The following is an 18,903-nucleotide window of genomic DNA, read 5'->3' as shown; positions in this document are numbered from 1 at the left end:
GGGAAACCCAGGCACTCTCTTGGGAAGAAACCTAATGAATTTTGACATCTCTTGTGTGTTTATAAAAAAAGAAAAACATTTCTTTAATATGGTATTAAGAACAATAATATTTAAATGATTCCAAAAAATAAATATTCAAGAAGATTCGATATTGAGAAACAATGGTCTTATGAAAGAGTCAACGGACATCCACAACTCAATGGTACAAGAGTGAGTATATTCTCATGCGCGGGGCTGCACGTGATACGTCTCTAGATGAGAATGTAATCACTCTTGTATCATGAGTTTTGGAGAACTCTGGTTAATTTTACTTTGGTCCTCCCTAGGATTGTCCCGGCTTGCTATTAGTCCATGTTGTGGACTTCCGAATATTACTTGACATACACAGTTTAATGAAGAATCATTGTGGGTAAGCATAAATGAGGTTTTTTTTTATAACATTTGTTGAAAACCCTATTTGGGATTAACATACTTACATTAAGATCACTGTCATAGCCATTATATCAGATTGTAGGGAATCACGGGACGACACTGTTTGGCAAAGGTTCCTTACAGGTTTGTTTCTGTAAATATGTCTAATCTGTTTTTTTCAGTATTGATTTAGTTGTCTCATTAGATACAGTAATGTCACCTTCCTTTGGTGCCAGAGGTAGACGGTCTTGGGTTACCTGAAGAAGGATTGTGTATCCGAAACGCATTGTAACAGGATGAATGGTTGCATAAGAAATAACATACATCATATGTTTACATCCTCAAGGACTGTCTGTAAAATCAAAGAAACATTGTACAACAGTACTATGCACCATTTGTGAATTTTGAGAAGACCATTTGTTCTCAATAGCCAATGTTCTTGAATATTTCTTTTTTGGAATAATGTAAATATTATTAATAGTAATACCATATTAAAGACAATTGCTTCTTTTTTCATAAACACACAAGAGTTGTCCACATTTAGTAGGGTTTTTCCCAAGAGAGTGCCTGGTTTTCCCATCTAGTCCAGGTGGGCATAATTCACTTTTAGTTTCCCGTCCTGCAGCTAAGGATTCCCACAGAGCCCTAGAAGGTGATTTCATGTCAGAAAATAAAGGCAATAATTGTGCTGAGCCTCCCTCCATTCCAAGTCTTCAGAGCTACACATGAAAACTGACCAGACTGCCGCCATCTTTGAATTGCTCTGTTCAGATTCAGCTAAGTGACAATCTCAGAGTCTCTCTGATGTCCTCCCAATGCTGGTTCTCTTTCCTTTTCTGCATGGATGGCCATGGTGTTAACATGTCCCTGATGTGATTGGCTGGAGAGGATGCGCACCTTGTTTGAAAGTACACCAATAAGGAACACGAACATTTGTTTAAAATCCTCAACCTATTGCACAATATGCAAATTGTAAATCAGTCGAAGTGTAACAGTATTTGTAAAACTGAAATAATTATAATTTATTTTAATAATTGTTGCAATATATTTGTTTATCAAGACCTAAAAACGGCGGCACTTGGTCCTGCTGTGAATTTGTTTGTGTACAACGTAACAGCAGCAAGATCTGAATGCTTTTCTTTGTCCCCACACTGAATGTTAGTATCTTCTCTGCTCTTGGCTATAGGTGCCTTTGGTACCAGCACTTTCCCAATGCACCCAGTGGATGTGGCCACTCATTTCGCTGGTCTTGGGGATGAGCGGGTCAGCACATAATCCACAATGATAGTCGGAAAATAGGAGAGGGGGATATAGAAGAACTTGCTGTCCCAGCCCGGAGAGTAGCGCGTCCGTGGGTGTACCGCTGTGATGCCGTGCTGCATGGTGTCCACAACCAGGTGCAAGTTGGTGCTGCCCGTGGTAGACAGGTCGATCAGGTTTTTGCAGTCTAAGTGGAGAAGATGACAGTAGATTAGAGAGTGCACTGCAACATGACACCCTGTACCTTTACAGTACTGCACAACCTTCACTGCACTCCTTACAATCCTACATCAATCACTCTTCTAATCTACAGCACTAGATCTACAATTGCTGTTTTGTCCTCCAGCACTTACTCTCCTATTCTATGATCCAACATTAGCTCATCAATTCACTTTTACATACAGCACTAACTCGGCCGTTCTATTCAACAGCACTAACTCTACTTTTGTATTCTGCATCAGAAACTATTCCACTCAACAGCACTAACTCCAAATTGCTGTTTTGCCTTACAGCACCAACTCTGCTATTCGAAGATATATTAATAGCTTTGCAACTCACTTTTACATATAGCATTAGTTCAGCCATTCTATTCCACAGCACTAACTCTTATTTGATAACCTGCATGTAATGCTAACTCTGCAGTTCTATAATCCATTTGCTCCTATAGCACAGATGCTGTCACTATAAGCCACTGCACTAACTCCAGCACAGACACAGCTTTCTTCTTCTCAGGAATTAATGATCTTATTAATTATCCCTAGTCCTGCTCTTCCTTGTCTCAGTACTTACCCATGAGGGTATCAACACAGGCGACAGCTATTTCTCTGGTAAAATGCTCCTGAACCCCTTAGGAAGGGGCACTTAGGACCCCTCATATGCAGCATAATCAAATGCCTTATCTAGTGACTGATAGGCGGAACAGTAGCCTCCCGACCCTGAATGTGCACCCCCAAAGGTGATGAATAGGTTATCTGACCTGCCCATGGAAGCAGGCGTGTCCTGATACATGAGAACGGCCCGTCTTACATCCAAAGTATGCCATCTCAATTCCTCTGGTGATTCTGTGTCCTGGAGGAAGGAGGGAAGAACAATCTCTTGTACCAAATGAAATTTGGACATCACCTTGGGTCGAAAAGGCGGGTCAGACCACAAAGTCAGCGCATTCGCTTGTATCTCCAAGTGGAGGGGTTTGACCAAAAGGGCCCCAGTTTCTCCCAATCTCCTACCAGAGGTGATAGCTACTAGGAACGCAGCCTTAGGCATCAAACACCTCGGGTCAATCTACTGCAGGGGCTCCAGGGGAGCAAAGTCTTCCACCACCTACACCAAGCCCCATTTATGCAACTTTGACACTTGACTAGGTCTGGAATTAGTGAACCCCTTGAACAACCTATTCACAAGATTCTCATTCTCGGTCTTACTCTCCCAAGGATTCTTCAGTGCCTTGATGGGACCCCATTGGGCCGAAAGGTTGAAACGGCAGGCCCATATCAAACTCCTCAATCAAAAACTGCAGAATGCTGGAGTAGGACACTGCAGGACAGGCAACCCATTCTAGATCACCCTTTTGAGAAATTCACCCAGTGCCTGTCATACACTTTTAAGTCTGTTTTCTTGCACACTGAACCCCATGTGCCTAACACAGGGTCAAGCCCAACTTCTGTAAGCCTTTCCTTTCAGTTTACATGCGCCCAGACCCCCCCTTTCCCACTCCCCCCCGTAGGGCATCTTTGGCACTATATCTCCAACCTCAGAATCAACAGATAAGGTGAAAGTGGCAGCGAAAACACTGGAGTAACAGTCCGCTCCATTACTAAAGGGAATCAAGATCTTCTCAGCCAGAAAATGGACCAGGAAATCCCCTCCACAGCTGAGTCCCTGATCTTCCCCACATCCTTCGGAATCAACGGGAGAGTTGGGAACGTATATAATAGATTCCCCAGCCACGGGATATTCATAGCATCTATCTCCCACGCCCCTTGATAAGGGAATCTGGAGCAGAACCTCTTCACCTTCACATTGAGGGCAGAGGCAAGAACTGGGATCGCAAACAGCAGGCAAATCAACTGAAACATGTACTGTTCCAGCAAATAAATGCGGATGTGAAGATCCTGTTCAACTAATCCGCTCCAAAATTCTTCTCCCCTTTGAAATGAATGGCCTTCAGTGACAAAAGGTGCATCTCCATCCATTCCCCCAGGGAATCTGCCAATCTTTGAAACCTCTTCACTTGGTTCCACCTTGTCTGCTTATATGCCATGGCCGAATCATTGTCTGTTCTTGGAACTACTGTCTTCCTCAGGAGAACAGACCCAAATACCTAGAGTGCCCTGTCCGCTGCTGCAGGTTGTGTCCATTTAGAGGAGGGGGCTGCCTCCTGGACTGCCTAGCTTTTACTGATTCATGAGATTTTCTACCGTAGCCCCCCCCCCTCAGCTTGCTGGCCTCTCTGTTAATTGTGATCGGAATAGGCTGACAGAGTGGAAACCCCTTCAGGAGATTTCTGAGTTGTAAATGCCACAGCAGCTGAACCTCTAGGGCCCTCTTAAACAGGATCAACTTTGACTCCACAATCCAGGGCCTGTGTAGATTGGAGAGCAGGGGCCTCATGAGCAACCCGACTACGAATACACAGGAGGCCATATGACCCTGGATCTGCAAAAAATATCTTGCAGGAGCCTGCTCAAGACTCTTAAAGGATTGGATCAGACTCTGAATCCTGACCGCTCTATCCTCCAGCAATAGCACCAAGCCCTTTGCGGTTCAGAATCTGGCTCCAATAAATTTGCGGTCCTGAGATGGATATAGATGGGGCTTTGTCTTGTTCAGGGTGAACCTCATCCGCTCCAGTGTCCTGCCAATGATGGCCACATGTTGTAGCAGCTCCTCCTGCGATGAGGCCCAGATGAGCTAGTCGTCCAAATAGGAGAATGTCGGTAATCCCTGTGACTGGAGCGTTGCCACCAGTGGACCCAATGTTTTCGTGAAGACTCTCTTAGCCGTCTTGAGCCCAAATGAGAGAGCCTGGGATTGATAGTGTTGGTTGCCCAGCGCAGTCTTCCAAATAGGTAAATTATTGTATACATCCTATAGTTCCACGGACACTGGGAAGTACCCGTTCCGTATTATCGGGATTATCTTTTGTAGGCTTACTCCTTTGAGCGTCTGACTGGCCGCATTCAGATTTAGGCCCTCATTATAAGTTCTGGCCTCAACCAGCAGATTTTTCACTGAAGCACCGGCACTGTTACTAACGGCGCTGGTGCTTCAGGGTTCCCATTCCCATGGTGTCCAATGCAACTCCATGGGAATGGGAACTTACCGACTTTACGCTGCCTGTAATATCCCAGTATTACCGGGATATCAGGCGGTGGAAATGGTCATGCAAGTCTGTCGGTGCTACCGGTGGATTACCGGCAGACTCATAATAAGGGCCTCAATCTTTTTAGGCCTAGAATAACTGTGTACTTCCCTGATGGGTTTGGCACCAGAAAAACAAATGAATTAAATACCAAACCTTCAAGGCCCTTTGGAACTCTCTGAATCACTTTCCTCATTAGCAATTCCTGGATGTCGTTTGCCCTTGGGCAATGGTGTGAGGATTGTTCATTCATTCATTCATTCATTCATTCATTCATTCATTCATTCATTCATTCATTCATTCATTTATAGCAGCGCACAAAGCTCATGTGCATCTAGGCACCTGTTACATACAGGAAAAGCTTAGTGGTGGACAGAGGGTGAATGGTTAGCGGAAGAGGTGAGTTTTTAGCTTCTTTCAGAATGATGGTTAAGAGGGCTCGGCCCTGAGGATGGGAGGGAGCTTGTTCCAAAGGCTGGAAGCGCGCACTGGGAAGCTGGATCCTCCTGCTCTTTTGAGATTGTATCTCAGTGTGCATATGGAGTGTTTGTAGGCCATATTCCTGACTCAGTACAAAGGGACAAAAAAGTCTATCTTGTATCCCTTCTTTACTACCCAGTTCATCCAGGCATCAGAGGACAGAGTCATGCTCATAAAATCTATCAACCAGTCTCAAATGGGCATCTACCAACAGGTAGCATGATTTGGGTCATCACATTCACCTGTCCATTCTTGAGACGCCGTCCGGAAATGGCAGGGGGGCACAGGAAGTGGCAGCCTGGCACATTAATTGCACACATGGCACTCTGACCTGATTATTAGGGCATCTTAACATGGATGTCCAGGATGTCACACAAGAAAGTTTGGGACCTTAAGTGTGGGAATTGGGTGCTATGTGCTGATCAATTGGTAATGTTTTTACATTTTTCCCAATTCAAATGTAATGTTTTTGACTTTATTTGATGTTCAATACAAACTCCCAAAGGTGCAGTCTCAGTAATTTTGCAACAGTGCCCCATGTGCCAAGGTGTGGCAGTGCATGAGTGCCCCTGAAATAAGTCAACTGAAGAACAGAGCGTCCTAACGGAGACCTTTGCGATGAACTTGATGATGCAAATGCCACTTTATCTGTGTCTATGACCCCAGAAAACATGCCCCCCACCGGTTTGAATGAAATTACCACTATTTGCAATTCTTCTACCACTGCCTTGCTACCTAATGATCAAATGCCACTTTATCTGTGTCTATGACCCCAGAAAACATGCCCCCCACCGGTTTGAATGAAATTACCGCTATTTGCAATTCTTCTACCACTGCCTTGCTACCTAATGATGCAAATGCCACTTTATCTGTGTCTATGACCCCAGGAAACATGCCTCCCACCGGTTCGGATGTGCCACCCTCGACCATCAATGTCACCCCTGAACCACACCTCAAATGTGCCCTCATCAACGCCCGCTCCATCAATGCGCATGCACTAGACATCCACGACCTTATTACCACCCTAGATCTAGATCTTCTAATGGTCACCGAAACTTGGCTACATGAAGCCTCAGGCCCCGCCCTATCCCTCGCTCTCCCACCTGGCTATGCCATCACGAGACAAGATCGCATGACCACTGGAGGCGGTGTCGCACTAATAGCCAAAGACTCAATCACCATCAGAAAGGCTGACAAAACTATCAACAATAACAGCGACTACCTTCAATTAAAACTCACCATCTCGCACCAATGCACCATCACCCTACACCTCATCTATCGACCACCAGGCCCCCTAGGAGACTTCCAGGCCTCCATCACCCACCTCCTGGCGGACAACCTCAAAAAGTCATCCAAAGCCATTCTCCTTGGAGACATCAACCTTGGCCTGAATGACGCCAAAGACCCTACAGCCAAAGCACTTGACACAGCTCTAGCCACCCTAGGATTCGTCAACACCATCAATAACCCCACACACGCCCTAGGCAGATCACTAGACTGGATCGCCCACCACAATTGCCCCATCACAGTCACGGGCAACACCCCCACCCCATGGTCCGACCACCACACCATCACCTTTAACATCCCCACCACTACAACCACATCCCACCCCCCTCCTCCCTTGCCTCCTGCCCTTACAAGGAGTGCCCGTCAACTGACCAAAGAAAGACTCCTACCCTTCTTACTGGGACCTGCCTTCACAGCCCCATTCTCCAACGACCCAGAAACTCTGGCAAAAAATTATGATACGGCCATCACAGCAGCAATCAATACCATCGCCCCACTTAAACCTCGGAAAACCAAACCCACTAGACACGCTAATGCGTGGTTCACCCAAGACCTTCTAAAACTACGCTCCGACAAACGGGCAGCACTAGCTCTTTGGCAAACATCCCGGGATGAGAAAGACAAACTCAACTTCAAATCCCTTGCAACTAATTACAAGAAAGCCATCATTAAAGCCAAAGCTAAATCCTTCGAAGAGAGAATTACTGAGGCCAAGTCGAACACCAAGGAAATGTTCGCCATTTTCAGGGAACTTGAGAACCCCACACCCACCCCCCATAACTTCACTAAGGACAAAGAATGGTGTGACAACATCCAAACAGCCATGCGCAATAAGATCAGCTCTCTCCAAGCCAAAATCTTGAACACCAAACTAACACTATCCACCCACACTACACCCTCCCCACCACCACTGCCCCTATCACCCACTGAGGCCACACCCACCTTCTCGTTTAAAACCATCCAAGAAAACGACATGATCAACATTATGAAAAACATAAAACCCTCCAATTGCAAAGGCGACCCCTGTCCTGCCTCCATCATCAAAGACTGCGCAGACACCCTGGCCCCGTTCCTAACAGCCTTCGTCAACGCCTCTTTCACCACAGGGAGAGTCCCCGCCTGCCTAAAGGAAGCATGGGTCCGACCCCTCATAAAGAAACCCACACTTGACCCCACCTCCCCTAATAACTACCGCCCCATCACCACTGTCCCTTTCCTCCTCAAGATTCTAGACAAAGCAGCTTACCTGCAGGTCCAGCACTTCCTCGAAGAACAGAACCTCCTTGGACTGAGACAATCCGGCTTTCGCCCTAGGCATGGGACAGAGACCGCCCTACTCGACCTAAAAAACCAAATGGACGACGCAAGGGACCAAGGCAAACCTGCCTTGCTCCTTCTCCTGGATCTGTCGGCAGCTTTTGAGCTTTTGACCACGACATCCTCTGCCACCACCTCTCCTCCACAGCCAACTTCTCTCAAGAAGCCATTACATGGATCACCTCCTTCCTCCAAGGCAGGACCATGCAGGTCTTCTCTGACCTAGCCACTGCATCACCCTCTATCATGCTATGTGGGGTGCCCCAAGGCTCCTGCCTCTTCCCCACCCTCTACAACATCTTCACCCGCCCCCTCTTCCTCATCCTTGACGCCATGGGCATCTCTTACACCAACTACGCCGACGACACACAGATCCTTCTCACTCTGACAGGCGACTATGACACGGACTCCGCTACCCTCAACAACATCTACAACACAATTCAAATGTGGATGGCTATCAACGGCCTCTGCCTTAACTCTGACAAAACTGAGCTCCTACTCGTAGGCTCCCCTGACACCATCAAGAAACTTGACGCTCAGTTCAGTCATTTCACCATTGACTCAATCACGATACCAGTACTTGACACGGTAAAAACATTAGGCGTCTACTTAGACTCCAATCTATCCATGACCAGACAAGTAAACGCCATTGCCTCCTCGGCCGCTTACCATGCAAAACTCCTTAACGCAATCAGACCTTATCTGTCAAAAGACACTTGCACTAACATAGCCAGGGCCATAACCGGCTCGCGACTTGATTACTGCAATATTCTTTTCCTTGGGACCTCCAACAAAAATCTTGAGAAGCTCCAAGTAATACAGAATAATGCCCTACGCGCTGCACAAGGCATTGCCAAGAGAGAGCACATCAACGCTGCCAGAAAAGCATCCCACTGGCTCCCCATAAAGGAGAGGATCCTATTCAAGGCTCTAAGCATCACCCACAAATGTGTCCATCTTGCCGCCCCAATGTACCTTTCCCAGAGGATCCACCTGGTCTCCTCCACAAGACCCACTAGATCACCCTATGCCAGCATGCTCTCAGTACCTAGGGTAAAAAGGACCAGAGCAGGGGGCTCCAGTTTCCCGTACCTCGCTGCCGTACACTGGAACACCCTCCCTAGCTCCCTGCGCTCTGAACCCTCACTGACCGCCTTTCGGAAAACCCTGAAAACGACCCTGTTCATCTAACAATTACATGGCCTAGCCCTCATAATTGTATTGTATGATGTATTATCTGGTATAGCTGATCACAGGTCACTGCCTCACTGTAACCCAAGGCACAACCTGCACACATTGTAACTAAGTCTTCCTTGCAAGTAACAGTGCCACAATGCGCCTGGGCTGCCTGCGCGCTATATACATTTAATAAATAAATAAATAAATAAATAAATAAACTTACATGTGTCCAAGTACTGCTCTCCATAGGTCTCCTTCACCTCCTTTGGCAGCCGGTCCCACACTGTCTGCAAGCTCGTCTCGGCGATCTGCGTCGTGGAAAAGCCAGTGTAGAATGATCCGGGTTCCACAATTGAGACTTTCACCCCAAATTCACGCAGGTCACGTCTGATGCAAGAGAGCACACAAAAGCGGTAAGTCATGGGCTTTCAAACAGCAGTGAATGACAGGAAATACACCATCCATGTCTATGCATGCATGAAGCAGTCACATAGCTAAACAGATCGCTGTACATTGGGGAGGAGGATAATGAAATGTATTATTAGTAAACAGTTGGCGGACAGGGCAAGCAAGGCCCATAGGACGAGGGGAAATCGCGTGACAAGGTAGAAGTTCAAAGGGTAAATGTGGAGGAACTGGGTTCATGAATGACAGTCAGAGCCCAATAACGATCCCACAGGGCCAGGTAACCCTATTGTACCTCACAACATGGCACTACCTTTTAATGTCATGTGTCCTGTTATATGGCATGGAACAAAGGTTTCCTTGTGTGCATTCTCCCTTCTACTCACAGTATGCTGGTGTCATGTAGCATATATCACTCTGCTATTGTCCCTAACAAATAGTCTATCTTCTAATAATATAATCACTCCCTGGATACACCAGCTAGCATCTACTCTAATTGTACTATTATGTCAAGGGCAGCCATAGAGAAATGCATGCTTTTTGATTCAATAATCCCATCTATTTCTTCCTCCCTTTCATAAACTCCCTCCCCATAAGATCCCAGATGCACTCTGTAGACACTTAAACCACCAGGATCACCATCTCCAATACCAAGACGCCAGAAAAGGGGCAATCATGAAATAGCTTCCACCAATCAACCAGATGATATAGTTCCCGGGCTACAATCCTTAGGCTTGAAATATGCCTAGGAGTAGGCACTCTAAACCTTAGAGTGGCATTCAGGCACGTGTCAAATATCCTTCTTTAAGAGTTCACCATGACAGTAATCTGACTTAGTGACAATTAAGGCACTTTATGGACATTGTCCTCAATGCGGGTTACAAGGTCCTACAGAAGAATGTACCCAAGCATTGATTGGATTCCTATCAATCGGACATTGACTTTTGAAGGGTTCGCCTGTACATGCTGGTTAGACCCCAACACCACTGTTTCTTTTTTTAAATTTGAAATGTCTGTATTAAGTTATGTCGTACAGATCAAGAGTGTTACATTAAAGTGAGCTTCAAAATCAGTTTGAATTTTCAAAACAAGTCTTTTGTTCCTCATAAGAATGGTTGAAAAAGGAATTTGAAGATTAAACAACAACCATTTCAATTCCCACCCATGTTATCAGGTCATACATGTAAATGTTGTGTAATCAACATTCTGATTTGGCGGGTCTCTGCCTGCATAAATCTTATATGCACTTCGATCCGATACATACTCTGGGTGCAGTACAGAGCAACAATGAGAAAGGAAGAGGAAGCACCTGCAAAGAGGAACATTAACTGCTCGAGGTGGTTCATCATTTGAAGGGCTTACCAGTTTTGTATCATACCATCTAATTTCAACAATGTGTCATAGTTAACCTTCGTAGGAACCACCTGTACCAACATGACATTTCCACACTTAGAAAGGGCCTGAGCTGGGTGGAGAACAACATCAAGCTCATCATCACCAGCGGCACTCATTCCAGCTGCCTGAGGTTGTCTGCAAGGTTCAGGGTCCTACAAGAATGACCCAGGTGTGATCTATCGGCTGATCACGTGACCCCAAAACCGCCATCTTTGAATGGTCTTTCCATACTCAGAAGGGGCTTGAACTGGGCAGAGAGGAAATCTGAGCTCAGCACAAAATCACCAGAGACAATCATCCCAGCTGCCTAAGGCTGTATGCAGAGATAGGGTGCCTACAAGAACCATCGTGGGTACACCTACGGGCTGATCATGTGACCCCAGACCCCAGAACCACCATCTTTGAATGGTTTTTCCATACTTAGAAGGGTCTTCAACTGGGAAGTGCGTCCAGGTTAATTTGGGAATTTAAGAGATTTTCTTAGGGTGTCCGCTCACCTTGGTGTCCAGAACAACGGGCTGACACCACAGCAAGTACACTCAAGTACTGTCGGCTGCTCGGCTGAAAATACAGCTGCCACGCTTCCAGACTCCACGTTAGCCCAGAACTTGTGGAACTGCCTGGCCACGCCCACTTGGTCACATGCCCTTATCTTCAGTCCCTCGCGCGCACCAGCATGTGCGCACCACAGCAAGTACACTCAAGTACTGTCGGCTGCTCGGCTGAAAACACTGCAGCCACGCTTCCAGACTCCATGTTACCCCAGAACTTGTGGAACTGCCTAGGTATCTACCTTCTTATCAACGTGCCGTATCCTCTATTGGACTTCCTATTGGACATTTTACTCCATTTAAGCATTTGCAACGCTAAACCCTTTTGTTTTTTTCCGTGTTCCTGCCTAGCCATGCCCACTTGGTCACGTGCCCTTATCTTCAGTCTCTCACGTGCACCAGCGCACGCGCCACAGCGAGTACACTCGAGTACTGTCGGCTGTCCGCTGTGCCGCTGTGTTGCTGTGTCGCGGTGCCGCTACTCTGCAGTACATTGTACAACCCCCCCGCCGTTTGAACAATTAACTCAGCTCCAGCCCAAAAATCAGTCGCGTGATCTATTTTCGACTGTTACAATTGCTATAATTGCTACATTAGACGAAGCGCAATTGTGATTCCGCCCTCAGGCTTTATTTAGCTGCCTGTTCCCTTGCCACATGTTCAACTTACCATCAATCTCTCTTACGTGCAACAGCTGTGCCACATACTGTCCTCGTGTTGCTGTGTCGCAGTGCCGCTACTCTGTAGCGCATTGTTCATCCCCCCTCACGTTTGAACAATTAGCTCCGCTCCAGCTGTCGCGTGATCTTTTTTTGACTGATACAATTGCTACAATTGCTACATTGGACCAAGTGCAATTGTAATCCCGCTCTCGGGATTTATTCAGCGGCCTGTCACCCCGCCACATTTCAACTTGCCTCTAATCTCTCCTATTGGCACCTCCTGTGCCCTAAACTGTTTTCGCCGCTTCTCCCATCTACTGTACAATACCTAAATATAAGGAACTGACCATCAGCCGGTCTATCCCTTCACTTGAAACTGATATCCAGAAGCCCAATCCTCTCCCAATTAGCCTCTCTAATTCCATAGCCAGACGAACTATGCTAAGGCTAACCTCTGGCATGGCCTTTCCACCTCCCTGCTACGCTCCTCGGCTCCCAGTCCACATACGACAAGGATTTCAACTTTCGCCCATTTTTGTTTGCTCTGAGGCCGCAGGACCACCCAAACTTTGACTTGCTCCATTACATACTCATCACCTTCCCCCCAACCTGCAAACAGTGATAGAAACAAACACTGCCAATATGAAAAGTCCTGTGGGGCATCCCACTCCAATCTGTCTATCTGACAAAACCATGCAAGATTGTTTACAAGGATCATCTCTCTCCTCTAGAGGAACGTGCCTTCCATACTCCCTGTTTCATTCCTGAGACCCATTTTGATCCCTCTCTTGAACTAAGGCCGCTACACAAATCTGCCTGAGGTTCTTAATGCAATGAACAAGGGGCTTGCAGACAACACTTTCCACTCGTCGGATACAGTAGAAAAAAATGAAATATTCCCAACACCCTTTCCACTTGCCCACTCAATTCAAAATGTCAATAAGGAGATCTGTCTGCTTCCCCTCAAAACTGCCAAAAAGGTCATAGTCAACGAACTTGCTGAATCTAGACTTTCCAATTCTCCTGAATTATTCCCTACTGACTGCCCCAATGATATCATCTCATCTCCGGATTCTCTGTCGTCTGAGAATTCCAAAGTTCCTTCCTTTGCCAAATCTACTCCTCGACCTTCCTTTGGATTCCCCTCAATAGCCAACCTGGCTCTAGATTGGCCCTCACTGCTATCAATACTTCAATTTTCACACTTACCAAGCTCTTCGAGTTACTTGACTCACGTGCCAACTCCCAGGACTTGACACTAATCACTCTGATCAGTAAACTTGATTGGCTTGTATTAAATCTTCCATCGATGCTAAAAGCAGAATATAAACTGACACAAAAGAATGTCAATTCCGACGCTCCATTTATTCCTGCCGCTAGTGACCCCACACCTGAAGGGCCTGTCCCTGAAAATGAGAAGGCAACCTTAAATCGATCGGCTTCCTCTCTCCCGAGGATGCCCTCTGAGTCCACAGATAAAAGCCCGCCTGATCCTCAATCTGGCTTTGAAACCTCTAAAGTGACTAGCCCTTTATACTACATCTTTTATCGTCCTTCTCAGACCAAGAGACGGAAACGTAAAAGAAACAACAAAAAGAAATCATCTGAAGAATAAGATCCTCCCGAGGAATTTTTATCTGAAAACTGCAAAAGAAAAAAAAGAAAAAACCAAATTCTAATAAAAAAAAAGAAAACATCCAAATCAAAAACCAAAAGGTTCGTAGCGAACATCACCTTACCTTCTCCACAGGAAATGCCCCCCACTGTGCCCCCCACGGTGGAAGACAAAGTGGTCAATCCTGATGCTCTCATCCCAGGTTCCAGCCCTTCCAGTTCAGGTGTGTCGTCACTAAAAGGTAAGGCTTGTGATCTTCCTATGCTCTGTCCAAAGATTTTACCAACAATGAATAATTTAGAAATTGTGAATAATCCTTCTTCTGCTGAAGATCTTATGAATTTTTCAGTCTACTCGAACAATGACATTTCTGTATTGGAAACTGTACATCAAAGCTTACACCAAGATAGATCTCGACCCCCTCCACGGAACCCAACATTTTGTGTCATTTTAGACCATGACACAAACCCTTTTATGACCCTAGAGCAAAATAGGAAAACACTTGTAAAAAGAGCTCCATTTCCTAAAGACTCCCCATTTAAAGCTGAAACTCTTATAGATCTAAACAAATCTAACTCCTCACCCTCTGATGAAAATCTAAACGCCAGAGACATAGCTAACCCACCATCTGCTACAGATTTGGTGACAGCTCCTCTCTATGATAAAGACATCAATCATGGTGATAACTGGTACCTGAGGTCCTATCAAATGAAACTTTGAGACTTACTATGATCGACAGATTTTATACTGACCCATACCCGAACAGGGAGACCCTTCTAACAATTTTTCACACCATTTCTCAATTGAAACATATATTCATCGGACATTAATGGCGTCTCTTTAATGGCGTCTCTTATCCCATACCAGCCCATCAAGATATTGTAGAGATCAAAATTTCCTGCTTAATAATTAAAAATTATGTATGGATCAAAGACATCTATTGCTCCAGAAAGGTCTCCTACTTGAAGCCATACCCTTGGTGAGCCTGAATCCAGAGCATCATCAACTGACTGGTTCTACAAAACAACAATCTGACCAGTATGCAGCTAATCCATCATGCTGCAACTGCAATGCAAACTCACGAAATCCCGCTCCAGCTCAAGAATCCAAATGGACGTGGGTATCTCGTGCTAGACACCTTGAACATAAGAACTCTTACCCATACAACTTGCAGCAGCACCAATGTAGCATGGTGTCCTGGAATACTCGTGGCTTCTCACATTTACTTAACTCTAAACCACTCCTGCTCAATAAATCTGACGTAGTCATACTACAGGAGATGTGGATGACATTGACAGCTGTTTGGCCTGACCACCAAGTAGGGGCAATCACTGCCTCCAAGGCAGCTAAGGGCAGACTGGCTGCTGGCCTCCTGTAGCTGTAAGAATTGACTATCTATCATGCCTTGGAGAAGTCCTGACCCCGGGATTCAGCCAGTAATAATTACCACCTCTAACAATGATCACCCCTTCTTTCCAAAGACTATGATTATAAACATATACTGGAACCCGGCCTCCCTGACTACCTCCCAATTTATTGACAACATTGAGTCAGTACTTGTTCAGACTCTTCTTGAATCAAACATTGCTAACACAATAATTGTTGGAGATTTTAACATGAAGCTATTACAGATCCCTGACGGTTTTATCAATTCAAGGGCAGAAAATTGGTCATCACTAATTAAAATTAGAGATTTGTCGATGCTAAATGGCACTTTTCCCAACTATGTCCCTCCAAGATCAACTTGGATTAGAGGCAATTTGCAGTCTACTTTAGACTACGTCTTTATCTCTAATAATTCAACTAAACTGGTACCCAATTGTCAAATTATTCCAACCACCGCTAGTGACCATCATTTAATCGAACTATGCTGGAGATCCCACAATAAAGAAAATCTACAATACTACAAGAGTTCACTTGAGACAAATAATGCGAGAAACCGTATAAAGTGGACTCCCCATCGCATTAACCGCTTACAACAACTTCTGCATGTAAACCAAAATGCAGCTGAAAAAAATGCATTAGAACGAATTTATTCAAATCATTATTCAAACGAGTATTCAACATAATAAGCCAATCTTTGCCCATAAACACCGGTGGAATCCTGTCATAGCTAGCATCAGAAGAAAACTATGCCATGATTTAAGATTACTACCCCTACATGATAATCAAAATCTCAAACAAAAACTAAAAAACAAATATAGAAATCAAATCAAACAAGCATTACCAATACAAAAACAAAATAATGCTGAAATAATGCTAAAAGCATTACTTTCCAAAAAATCAGGAGAAATATGGAAGGTAATAAATGAAGTAACCTTAATGGCTCAGAAATCCACATTATTATATAATATTGACTAAACAACGTGGACAAACCATTTCGAGAAACTTCTTTTGAAACCTGCTAAAGACCTCTCCACTAAAAAAGAAGTAATATCTGACTTTGGGGGTTTCGAATTTGATACCGTGGACATAATTTTAATAATAATCCTGGTCCAGATATGCTGACTAATGCAACCCTTAAAGAGAACCCTGAGGCCTGGGCAGACGTTCTATATTTTATTTTCCAAAACATCCTAAATCAAAAGAAATTCCCCCCATCTTGGCAGGAGGCAATTATAATTCTGATCTTTAAATCAGGTGACCGATCAGATCCAAAAAATTATCACCCCATTGCCCTTTTAGACGCCCCGGAGCAAATTTTAGCAAGGCTAGTAGTCAGGGATTTTTTTAAATGGCTTAATGAACATGATTTAATGGATCCATACCAATCCGGTTTTGTAGCAGGAATTGGTACTGCTCTAAATCTACTCATCGTATCCGGAGTCAAAGCGCAAGCGATCTATAAGAAGCAACCGATATATCTCACTCTAGTGGACTTCAAACAAGCGTTTGACTCAATTTCTCGCTCACTACTATGGGAGAAACTTTTAAATGCCAATTGCCCTGACAATATCTTCCACCTGATTTTACACTTTTATTCCAACACGAGCATTAAAATCAAACTCACCACCGATGGTCTTCTATCGGATCCAATTAGAACCAACGCTGGGCTGAAACAGGGCTGTCCATTTGCTTCAATACTTTTTAATTTTTATATTCGCAACTTTTTAAAAGAATTTATGAAAGTTCAGTCTTATTCACCCCGTTTAGGGACTCCGCATATCCCTTACTTATTATATGCAGATGATTTGGTTCTTTTCCAGAGAACTCCAATAGGCCTACAGAGAATACTAGCTGCACTATCACGATATGCTGAAGCGAATAAGCTTGAAATCAACACCAAATAAAGCAGCATTTTAATTTTCCATCACTCAGCGAAAAAAATAAACATCAAATTTAATTGGTTTCTCTCGCAAATCCCTCTTGACAAAATAAGGCAATATAAAATCTTGGAGTCAACATCAACTCAGATTTAGTTGCCAAACCATACAAAGAAGAACTCACTATCAGGATGAAACGCCTAGTAACCCAAGCTAAAGCACTACAAAGAAAGTATGGTCTGTTCTTCTTGATCCAGGCTCGAATATTCTACCTACAAAAAGCTGGCCCAGTAATTACATATGGTAGCCAGACTAAAATCATGACCAAGCGAGTGAACTGGGAACATCTAGAAGGGATCTATTGGAAAGCAATTCTACCTGCCCCATTAAGCTGCCCAATAGCCCTAATACGCTATGAACTAGGTCTGTCATCCCTATCTATAGTAGTTTCTTGGTCCATCTTGTCATTATACCGGAAGGCTCTCCTGGCTTCAGATCCATCAAAAAATGTATTCCCTGCTATAAAGGAGATGATTGAATCTATAAACCATACTGCGCTATCAACTTGGTCTGAGTATTACAAAAATGTGCTCCTTGATGCAGGGATCTCTCTCAAGGAACTCTTGGAACTTCCGCACAAAGCTAAGCTCAAGCTCTTTAGATATGACTGGATCACCACAAGAGAAAAGTGCCTTCGATATTCAGCTTTTCAAGCAGGTGTCTTTTTGATCAAACCACTGAATGACATACCCAAATATATTCTTGCCTTTCCAGATAGATTGTATGCTGATATGTTCCTATGTTTTAGAGTTAATCTACTTCCAACCAAAATCAAACTTGCACAATACTCCAAAGAGTCAACACTAAGCTCCACTTGCAGATTTTGTAATACCCCTAAGAACGATGAATCCATTTACCACCTAATTACGGAGTGTCACACCTTGGTTGAACTAAGGAAAAATACACTTTTTCGAGTATTTCAAGAATAGAGTGATGTTTACTAGAGACCAATTGTGGAATTAAATATTTAATGCATCAAAGGACTCATTAATTATAGCCACTGTAAAGTTTTTCAGAGAACTGAATTTAGAAAAAAAACGGACACTTTGATAATTGTTGATGATTTTGCACAATGCTTTTACTCTTCAATGATTTTATATGACGTACGATTCATTTTAACCAATTGATTTCATCTGAGGTTTTAAGACAAGTTATATCTGATTTACTTTCAAGTGTGTAATGCTGATTTTAAGATAACTGGGTTCTCTGATTTTCAATCCAATAATGCACATGTTAACACACCTAACTTATTGAAAAAAGTAGATTTTTCAACTAAAACAATTTCAATAAAAAAATAATTAAAAAATACAACGGGCTGCCAGAGATAAGGGTTCTTGCTATTATATTTTCCCTTTCTTCATTCTATGTTCCCTGTTAGCCCCTTTTTGCCACAAACAACATTCAAATTAAATTTCAAAACAACATCACTAAAACAGCTAATTGCATACACCTGCGTTCTTCTCAACTGTCACCCTGCACCTGCTCAGGCACATGAAATCGATGAACTCATTAGCACACACTCTTTCCCCCAGACATACACCTCCTTACAAAAACATAGCATAAACCCCACCACCAATTATCCCTGACATGCTTTCCCCTGACATCTCATCCACCACTGAGACCGCCTACACAGACAAGGTGGTGGCATTTGCCATCA

The 18,903-nt window shown here is 44.2% G+C and overlaps 1 protein-coding gene across 6 annotated transcripts in view; it reads right to left on the bottom strand.

The window, feature by feature from the left end:
• Positions 1-1,591: 1,591 nt before the first annotated feature.
• LOC138581826 (17-beta-hydroxysteroid dehydrogenase type 6-like) overlaps positions 1,592-18,903 on the bottom strand; it is a 30,847-nt gene continuing 13,535 nt past the window's right edge. The window contains exons 3-6 of one of the 6 annotated variants that reach the window (XM_069652831.1): positions 9,519-9,682; positions 8,786-8,794; positions 1,953-1,968; positions 1,592-1,821 (exon numbers count right to left, since the gene is read on the bottom strand). In XM_069652831.1, the coding sequence (XP_069508932.1) occupies positions 1,647-1,821; positions 1,953-1,968; positions 8,786-8,794; positions 9,519-9,682 (364 nt within the window). In that variant the 3' untranslated portion in view covers positions 1,592-1,646. The other 5 variants (XM_069652829.1, XM_069652828.1, XM_069652826.1 and 2 more) reach the window with 5 other exon arrangements.

The sequence above is a fragment of the Ambystoma mexicanum genome, chromosome 3q, assembly GCF_040938575.1.
Source record: "Ambystoma mexicanum isolate Mex_15411 chromosome 3q, UKY_AmexF1_1, whole genome shotgun sequence".
In the NCBI taxonomy this organism is placed as follows: Eukaryota; Metazoa; Chordata; class Amphibia; order Caudata; family Ambystomatidae; genus Ambystoma; species Ambystoma mexicanum.
Note: the sequence above shows the minus strand (reverse complement) of the source record. Positions and strands in the feature narration are given on the sequence as shown.